General features: G+C 55.7%; 1 protein-coding gene across 3 annotated transcripts in view; it reads left to right on the top strand.

Moving 5' to 3' along the window:
• Window positions 1–8,617, top strand: part of MGC64513 (hypothetical protein) — a 28,626-nt gene extending 20,009 nt beyond the window's left edge. For 2 of the 3 annotated variants that reach the window (XM_031903253.1, XM_031903252.1), the window contains exon 6: window positions 8,406–8,617. In XM_031903253.1, the coding sequence (XP_031759113.1) occupies window positions 8,406–8,473 (68 nt within the window). In that variant the 3' untranslated portion in view covers window positions 8,474–8,617. 3 annotated transcript variants of the gene reach the window in all.
• The last annotated feature ends 929 nt before the right edge of the window (window positions 8,618–9,546 follow it).

Below are 9,546 nucleotides of genomic sequence, written 5' to 3'. Positions count from 1 at the left end.
TCCCCCAATGGGCATCTCTCTCCCATGTTGTGTATCTATCCCCCCCATGGGCCCATGCTTCTCTCCCATGTTTTATCTACTCCCCCCATGGGCCATCTCTCTCCGCTCATGTTGTATCTGCTCCCCCATGGGCCCATCTCTCTCCCCATGTTGTATCTACTCCCCCCATGGGCCCATCTCTCTCCCCAATGTTGTATCTAAGCTCCCCCCCATGGTGCACCATCTCTCTCCCATGTTGTATCTACTCCCCCATGGGCCCATCTCTCTCCCATGTTGTATCTCTCCCCCATGGGCCATCTCTCTCCCATAGCTTGTAATCTACTCCAGCCCCCCATGGGCCCATCTTCTCCCCCATGGTTGTATCTACTCCCCCTGGGCCCATCTTCTCCCCATGTTGTATTACTCCCCCATGGGCCATCTCTCTCCCATTGTTGTATCTACTCCCCCCCATGGGCCCATCTTTCCCATTGTTGTATCTGCTACCGGGCCCATCTCTCTCCCCATGTTGTATCTACTCCCCCCATGCCCATCTCTCTCCCCATGTTGTATCTAGCTCCCACCACTGGGCCATCTTCTCCCATGTTGTATCTATTCCCCCCCACATGGGCCCATCTCTCTCCCATGTTGTATCTGACTCCCCCCATGGGACTCGGAATGTATTTCCATGTGCTACCTATCTTTCCCATTGGAAGTCCCCTCCTTGGCCATTCTCTCTAATGTTGTATCTGACCCCACCTCCCTGGCCCATCTCTCTCCCCATGATTTGTATCTGACTCCCCCCCCATGGGACATTCTCTCCCCATGTTTATGGCCCCCCTTGGATCTCTCTCCCATTTGTATCTACTCCCCCCCCCATGGGCCATCTCTCTCCCCATGTTGTATCTACTCCCCCATGGGCCCATCTCTCCCCATGTTGTATCTGTCCGCCTCCATGGGCCCATTCTCTCCCATGTTTGTATTACTCCCCCCAGGGCCATCTTCTCCCTGTTGTATCTACTGCCCCCCCCATGGGCCCATCTCTCTCCCCATGTTGTATCTACTCCCCCCATGGGCCCATCTCTCTCCCATGTGTATTGCTGCCCCCCATGGCCCATCTTCTCCATGTTGTATCTACTGCCCCCCATGGGCCCATCTCTCTCCCCATGTTGTATCTCCCCCGCCCATGGCATCTTCTCCCCATGTTGTATTACTCCCCCCATGGGCCCATCTCTCTCCCCATGTTGTATCTGCTCCCCCCATGGGCCATATCTCTCCCCATGTTGTTACCCCCTCATGGGCATCTCCAGTTCGTATCTACTCCCCCCATGGGCCATCTCTTCTCCATGTTGTATCTGCTCCCCCCACCCCATGGGCCATCTCTCTCCCCATGTTGTATCTAATCCCCCATGGGCCAATCTTCTCAATGTTTGTATGGCTCCCCCCATGGGCCCATCTCTCTCCCCATGTGTTTCTACTCCCCCCCACTGGGCCCATCTCTCTCCCATGGTATCTCTCCCCCCATGGGCCATCTCTCTCCCATGTTGTATTTGCTCCCCCCCCATGGGCCCATCTCTCTCCCATGTTGTATCTCTGTCCCCCCTTGGCCATCTCTCTCCCCATGTTGTATCTACTCCCCTGGCCCACTCTCTCTCCCCATGTTGTATCTTCCCCCCTTGGCCCACTCTCTCTCCCCATGTTGTATCTACTCCCCTGGCCCATCCTTCTCCCATGTTGTATCTACTCCCCGCTTGGCCATCTCTCTCCCCATTGTTGTATCTACTCCCCCCCATGGGCCATACTCTCTCTCCCATGTTGTAATCTGCTCCCCCCCCATGGGCCCATCTCTCTCCCCATGTTGTATCTACTCCCCCATGGGCCATTCTTCTCCCATGTTGGTATCTGCTCCCCCCCCATGGGCCATTCTCTCCCATGTTGTGTATCTACTCCCCCCACCCATGGGCCCATCTCTCTCCCCATGTTGTCTCTCTCCCCCCATGGGCCCATCTTCTCCCCATGTTGTATCTGCTCCCCCCCCATGGCCCATCTCTCTCCCATGTTGTATCTGCTCCCCCCTGGCCATCTCTCTCCCCATGTTGTATCTACTCCCCCCCACCATGGGCCCATCTCTCTCCCCATGTTGTATTACTCTCCCCCATGGGCCCATCTCTCTCCCCATGTTGTATCTACTCCCCCCCCATGGGCCATCTCTGTCCACAATGTTGTACTTTCCCCCTGGGCCCTTCATCCCCATGTTGTATCTCTCCCCCATGGGCCCATCTCTCTCCCATGTTTGTATCTACTCCCCCCCCATGGGCCCATCTCTCTCCCCATGTTGTTATCTATCCCCCCACCCCATGGGCCCATCTCTCTCCCCATGTTGTATCTATTCCTCCCCCATGGGCCATCTCTCTCCATGTTGTATCTGCTCCCCTGGGAGAGTAATGTTCCATGTTTCTTAACTTGTGCCCATATGGGTCCCTCTTGCATTTCTCCTATGTGTACTGCCCCTGGCCCATCTCTCTGCCCATGTTGTATATACTCCCCCCCATGGGCACTCTCTCTCCCATGTTGTATCTGGCCCCCCCATGGGCTCCATCTCTCTCCCCATGTTGTATTCTATCCCCCCCATGGCCATGCCCCATTTGGTATTACTCTCCCCATGGGCCCATCTCTCTCCCATGTTGTATCTACTCCCCCCCATGGGTCCCATCTCTTCTCCCCATGTTTGTATCTCTCCCCCCTTGGCCCATCTCTCTCCCCATGTTGTAAATTGTGCTCCCCCCCATGGGCCATCTCTCTCCCATGTTGTATCTACTCCCCCCCATGGGGCCCATCTCTCTCCCCATGTTGTATCTATCCCCCCACCATGGGCTCATCTTCTCTCCATGTTGTATCTGTCTCCCCCCATGGGCCCATTCTCTCCCCATTGTTGTCTATCTACCCCCCCCCATGGGCCCATGTCTTTTCCCATGTTTGTATCTACTCCCCCATGGCCCATCTCTCTCCCCATGTGTATCTACTCCCCCCCATGGCGCCATCTCTCTCCCCTGTTGTATCTACTCCCCCATGGGCCCATCTCTCTCCCATGTTGTATCTGCTCCCCCCATGGGCCATATCTCTCCCACCATGTTGTAATCTGCTCCCCCCCCATGGGCCCATCTTCTCCCGATGTTGTTACTCTTCCCCCCCATGGGCCCAGCTCTCTCCCCATGTTGTATACTTCCCCATGGGCCATCTCCTCCATGTTGTATCTACTCCCCATGGCCCATCTCTCTCCCCATGTTGTATCTACTCCCCCATGGGCCCATCTCTCTCTCAGTGTTGTATCTGCTCCCCCCCCATGAGCCCATCTCTCTCCCCATGTTGTATCTGCTCCCCCCCCATGGGCCCATCTCTCTCCCCATGATGTATCTGCTCCCCCCATGGGCCCATCTCTCTCTCCATGTTTGTATTGCTCCCCCCACATTGGCCCATCTCTCTCCCCATGTTGTATCTATCTCGCCCCCACCTGGGCCCATCTCTCTCCCATGTTGTATCTGCTCCCCCCATGGGCCATTCTCTCTCCCCATGTTGGTATTACTGCCCCCATTGGGCCATCTCTTCTCCCATGTTGTATCTGCTCCCCGCCCATGGGGTCCCCCATCTCTCTCTCCCATGTTGGTATCTGCTCCCCCCATGGGCCCATCTCTCTCCCCATGTTGTATCTGCTCCCCCCATGGGCCATTCTCTCCCCATGTTGTATCTGCTCCCCCCATGGGCCCATCTCTCTCCCATGTTGTATCTACTCCCCCCCCTGGGCCATCTCTTCCTCCATGTTGTATCTACTCCCCCTTGGCCCATCTCTCTCCCATGTTGTATCTACTCCCCCCCATGGGTCCATCCTCCCCATGTTGTATACTACTTCCCATGGGCCATCTCTCTCCCATGTTGTATCTAGTCCCCCCATGGCCCATCTCTCTCCCCAGTTGTATCTGCTCCCATTGGGCCCATCTCCTCCCCATGTTGTATCTAGCTCCCCATGGGAATTCTCTCCCCATGTGTAACTGTACTCCCCCTGAAGGCCCATTCCTTCCATTGTTGTATCTACTCCCCCCATGGGCCCATCTCTCTCCCATGTTGTATCTACCCCCCATGGGCCCATCTCTCTCCCCATGTTGTATCTACTCCCCCATGGGCCCCATCTCTCTCCATAGTTGTATCTGCTCCCCCATGGGGCCCATCTCTCTCCCCATGTTGTATCTACTGACCGCTTCCATGGGCCCATCTCTCTCTCACCATGGGCCCATCTCTTCCCCATGATGTATCTGCTCCCCATGGCGATCTTTCCATGAATTTATTGCTCCCCACATTGGCATCTCTCTCCATGTTTGTATCTACTCCCCCATGGGCCCATCTTCTCCCCCATGTTGTATCTGTCCCCCCATGGGCCCATACTCTCCTCCATGTTGTATCTACTCCCCCCATTGGGCCATCTTCTCTCTCCATGTTGTATTCTGCTCCCCCACATTGGCCCATCTCTCTCCCCATGTTGTATTCTGCTCCCCCCCATGGGCCCATCTCTCTCCCCATGTTGTATCTGCTCCCCCACCCATGGGCTACCCCCCATGATGTCACTTCCCCATGTTGTATCTACTCCCCCCCTGGGCGATCTTCTCCCCATGTTTGTATCTACTCCCCATGGGCCCATCTGTCTCTCCATGTGTTATTGGGGCCCCCCACCCCCTTGGCCATGGGTTCTCTCCCATGTTGTATTGCTCCCCCCCCTGGGCCATCTTCTCATGTTGTATTCTGCTCCCCCCCCATAGGCCCATTCTCTCTCTCCATGTTTGTATTACTCCCCCCATGGGCCATCTCTCTCCATGTTGTATCTACTCCCCCCTGGGCCGCATCTTCTCCCCATGTTGTATCTGTTCCCATGGGCACTATCTCTCTCCATGTTGTATCTGCTCCCGCCCATGGGCCCATTCTTCTCCCAATGTTGTATCTGCTCCCCCCCATGGGCCCATCTTCTCTATAGTTTGTATCTGCTCCCCCCCATGGCCCATCTCTCTCGCCCATGTTGTATTACTCCGCCCCATGGGCCCATCTCTCTCCGCATGTTTGTATCTACTCCCCCCATGGGCCCATCTTCTCATCCTGTTGTATCTGCTCCCCCCCCCCATGGGCCCATCTCTCTCTCCTGATGGTTGTATCTGCTCCCCATGGGCCATCTTCTCCCATGTTTGTATCTATCCCTGGGGCCATCTCTCTCGCCCATGTTGTATCTGCTCCCATGGGCCATCTCTCTCCCATGTTGTATCTGCTCCCCCATGGGCCCATTCTCTCCCCATGTTGTATCTGCTCCCCCCATGGGCCCATCTCTCTCCCCATTTTGTATCTGCTCCCCCCATGGGCCCATCTCTCTCCCATGTTGTATCTACTCCCCCCTTGCCATCCTCTTCTCCCCATGTTGTATCTACTCCGCCTCCATGGGTCCATCCTCATGTTGTATCTGACTCCCCCTGGGCCCATCTCTCTCCCCATGTTGTATCTACTCCCCCCCATGGGCCTCTCTCTCCATGTTGTAATCGCTCCACCCATGGGCCCATCTCCTCCCCATGTTGTATCTACTCCCCATGGGCCCTCTCTCTCCCCATGTTGTATCTAGCCCCCATGGGCCATCTCTCTCCCCATGTTGTATCTATCTCCCCCAGGGCCATTTCTCTCTCCATGTTGTATCTGCTCCCCCCCCCATGGGCCCATCTCTCTCCCATGTTGTATATCTACTCCCATGGGCCATCTTCTCCCATGGGCCCATCTCTCTCCCCGAATGTTATCTGCTCCCCCCCATGGGCCCATCTCTCTCCCCATGATGTATCTGCTCCCCCATTGGCATCTTCTCTCCCATGTTGTATCTACTCCCCCCATGGGCCCATCTCTCTCCCCATGTTGTATTATCCCCATGGGCCCATTCTCTCTCCATGTTGTTCTACTCCCCCCCCCCATGGGCCCAATTCTCTTCTCATGTTGTTCTAGCTCCCATGGGCCCATTTTCTCTTCATGTTGTATCTGCTCCCCACATGGGCCATCTCTCTCCATGTTGTATTACTCCGCCCCATGGGGCCTCTTCTACTCCCCATGGGCCATCTCTCTCCCATGGGCCCACTTCTCCCTATGATGTATTGCCTCCCCCCGCATGTGGCCATCTCATCTCCCATGATTATCTGCTCCCCCCACATTGGCCCATCTCTCTCCCCATGTTGTATCTACTCCCCCCATATGGGCCAAATCTGCTTGATCCCCATGTTGTATACTGCTCCCCATGGGCCTCCTCCTCTTCCATGTTTGTAATCTACTCCCCCCCCCATGGGCGATCTCTCTCATCCATGTTGTTCTGCTCCCCCAGGCATTTTCCAAGTATGGCCCATGGGCATCTCTTCACCATGTTGTATCATGCTCACCCCCATGGGCCATCTCTCTCCCGATGTTGTAATCTCTCCCCCACCCAATGGGCCATCTTCTCCGCCATGTTGTATTTGCTCCCCCCCCATGGGCCCATCTCTTTCCATGTCGTGTTATTGCTCCCCCATGGGCCCATCTCTTCTCCCATGTTTGATAATTACTCTCCCCACCATTGGGCCCATGCCTCTCTACCACATGTTGTATTCTCTCCCCCCTGGGCCCATCTTCTCAATGTTGTAATCTGCTCCCCCGTGGGCCCATCTCTCGTCCCCAGTTGTTTGCTCCCGGCATCTCAGTACTACTCCCCCCCCCCATGGGCCCATCTCTCTCTCCCATGTTTATTGCTCCCCCCATGGGCATCTTCTACCCCATGTTTGTATCTATCCCCCCCATGGGCCATCTCTTTCCATGTTGTATGCTACTCGCCCCCCCCATGGCGCCAACTCCCTCTCCTCCATTGTTGTATCTGATCCCCCGGGCCCATCTCCTCTCCCCATGTTTGTATCTACTTCCCGCCCCCCCATGGCCCATCTTCTCTCACCCATGTTTGTATTACTTCCCTCCCTTCCCATGGGCGCCATCTTCCCCCAATGTTGTAATTGCTCACCCCGTGGGCCATTCTCTTCCCCATGTTGTATCTCTCCCCCATAGGCTCATCTCTCTCCCTGTTGTAATCTGCTCCCCCCATGGGCCCATCTCTCTCCCTGTTGTATCTACTCCCCCCCATGGCCACATCTCCTCTCCCCCATGTTGTATATCCCCCCACACGATGAGGCATCTTCTCTCGTATCTGCTCCCCCCCCATGGGCCCATCTCTCTCCCCATGTTGTATCTACTCCCCCCCCCATGGGCCCATCTCTCTCCCATGTTGTATCTACTCCCCCCCCCCCCATGGGCCCATCTCTCTCCCCATGTTGTATCTGCTCCCCCCGTGGGCCCATCTCTCTCCCCATGTTGTAATCTGCTCCCCCCGTGGGCCCATCTCTCTCCCCATGTTGTATCTACTCCCCCCCCCCATGGGCCCATCTCTCTCCCCATGTTTTATCTGCTCCCCCCATGGGCCCATCTCTCTCCCATGTTGTTCTCTACCCCCCCCCCCATGGGCCCAATCTCTCTCCCCATGTTGTATCTACTCCCCCCCCCCATGGGCCCATCTCTCTCCCCATGTTGTATCTACTCCCCCCCCCCCCATGGGCCCATCTCTCTCCCATGTTGTATCTGCTCCCCCACATTGGCCCATCTCTCTCCCCATGTTGTATATGCCCCCCCATGGGCCCCATCTCTCTCCCCATGTTGTATCTGCTCCCCCATGGGCCCATCTCTCTCCCCATGTTGTATCATACTCCCCCCATGGGCCCATCTCTCTCCCCATGTTGTATCTACTCCCCCCCCCATGGGCCCATCTCTCTCCCCATGTTGTATCTACTCCCCCCCCCCCCCATGGGCCCATCTCTCTTCCCATGTTGTATCTACCCCCCACCCCCCATGGGCCCATCTCTCTCCCCATGTTGTATCTACTCCCCCCCCCCTGGGCCATCTCTCTCCCATGTTGTATCTACTCCCCCCCCCCCATGGGCCCATCTCAGTGCCAATCACAGTCTCTTCTGCACTGAAAGAGGGGAACTATGGGAAAAAGATGGAAACACATTCCAACAGCCAATCATCTTGCCCTTTTCTAGCTCCATTAGCATCACAGGGTGCATAATGCTCGGGGGTAACAAGGGCTGATCCAATGGCAACAATAATCTGATTAGTATTGGTTCCCCAAAGAACCAATAGCCTGATGGGCATGAACAGTCTCCACAGGGGAATCTGACCTGTTATTTTACCCCTTCTTGTTGCCTCAAGCTGGTGAATTGATTGGACCCTGTTGACCATGTTGAAAGCTTGCAGCTCACAGGCTGGGCATCCTGATTGGCCAAGGGCAGCGCATCTCAAACACCCCAGTATAAACATGTGACGTCTGGTTCTTCTGCCCCATGTAGGGTTCCTTAAGTGGAATGACAGTAACTGCAAGGCAGCCAAACAATATGTGTGCAAGTTCAAGCCTTAGAGGTCCAGAAGGCTCCCAAGACCAGAACTCCTGGAGGCCCCGGAGGCCCCGACCGACACTCCTTTACCCGGGAGTCCGGGGGGGCAGCAGCGCATGAATATTATATGTACCAAAGGCTCCAATAAAGTCTCAGTATCCAATGTGTCTCCATTGTGTCTCTGTGGTGTCACCAGAACCGGCCCATAAGATTCAGAACTGAACCCACACGCAATTTACATTTGTTACTCAAAGGGTGAGGGTATTCCGGTCCCATCCTGGGTTTATTAATTACCCCACATTGCCCCAGCCTTTCAAGGGGGGGGGGGCAGCAGTGCATGCAGATTTGGGGTGCACAATCTGTGGCCCTTCCACTATTGTTAATCTTTGTAGTTGGGGGGGCAGTATGATTGCAGGGTGTTATTGTTTGGAAATGTGCATTGGGGGGGCAATAATATTGTGGGCAGTACAAACCCCAGAATGACCCCTTTTGATTGGGCATGGGGGGTAGTTTGCAGGGGCAGTTAGTGGTGTAATCCAGCTGTTATGTGATTGGCTGTGCCAGCCAGCTGGGCCCATACTGCCCAGACCCGCCCGAGGCGGTGTGGGCAGTATGGGCAGCACCGGGTCAAGAACCCAATCGAGGACTTTACTCTCTATTCTGCCTCCATCATCCCTGCAAGGGAGTGCACTCCCCCAGAATGTGAGAGACAGCGCTGGCCGGACTCTACATACAGTGTAACGGAGTGGCTGTGCCACCTGGTGGCTCCTGAGGGAATTACAGGCCTGCGCTCTATATGTAATCCCCTGTACTGTTTACACATTTTAATCCTGCATTGTTCACACCTCAGGATCAGTGCCAGCATTTTGTCACTGTATGTACTGCCTGTGTGTGCCATACTCTGCCTGCCCTATGCTGCCTGTGTGTGCCATACTCTGCCTTCCCTACCCTGCCTGTGTGTGCCATACTCTGCCTTCCCTATGCTGCCTGTGTGTGCCATACTCTGCCTGCCATACCCTGCCTGTGTGTGCCATACTCTGCCTGCCCTATGCTGCCTGTGTGTGCCATACTCTGCCTGCCCTATGCTGCCTGTGTG

The sequence above is a fragment of the Xenopus tropicalis genome, chromosome 6 (assembly GCF_000004195.4).
Source record: "Xenopus tropicalis strain Nigerian chromosome 6, UCB_Xtro_10.0, whole genome shotgun sequence".
Classification (NCBI taxonomy): Eukaryota; Metazoa; Chordata; class Amphibia; order Anura; family Pipidae; genus Xenopus; species Xenopus tropicalis.
This window is presented reverse-complemented; position numbering and strand designations above follow the sequence as displayed.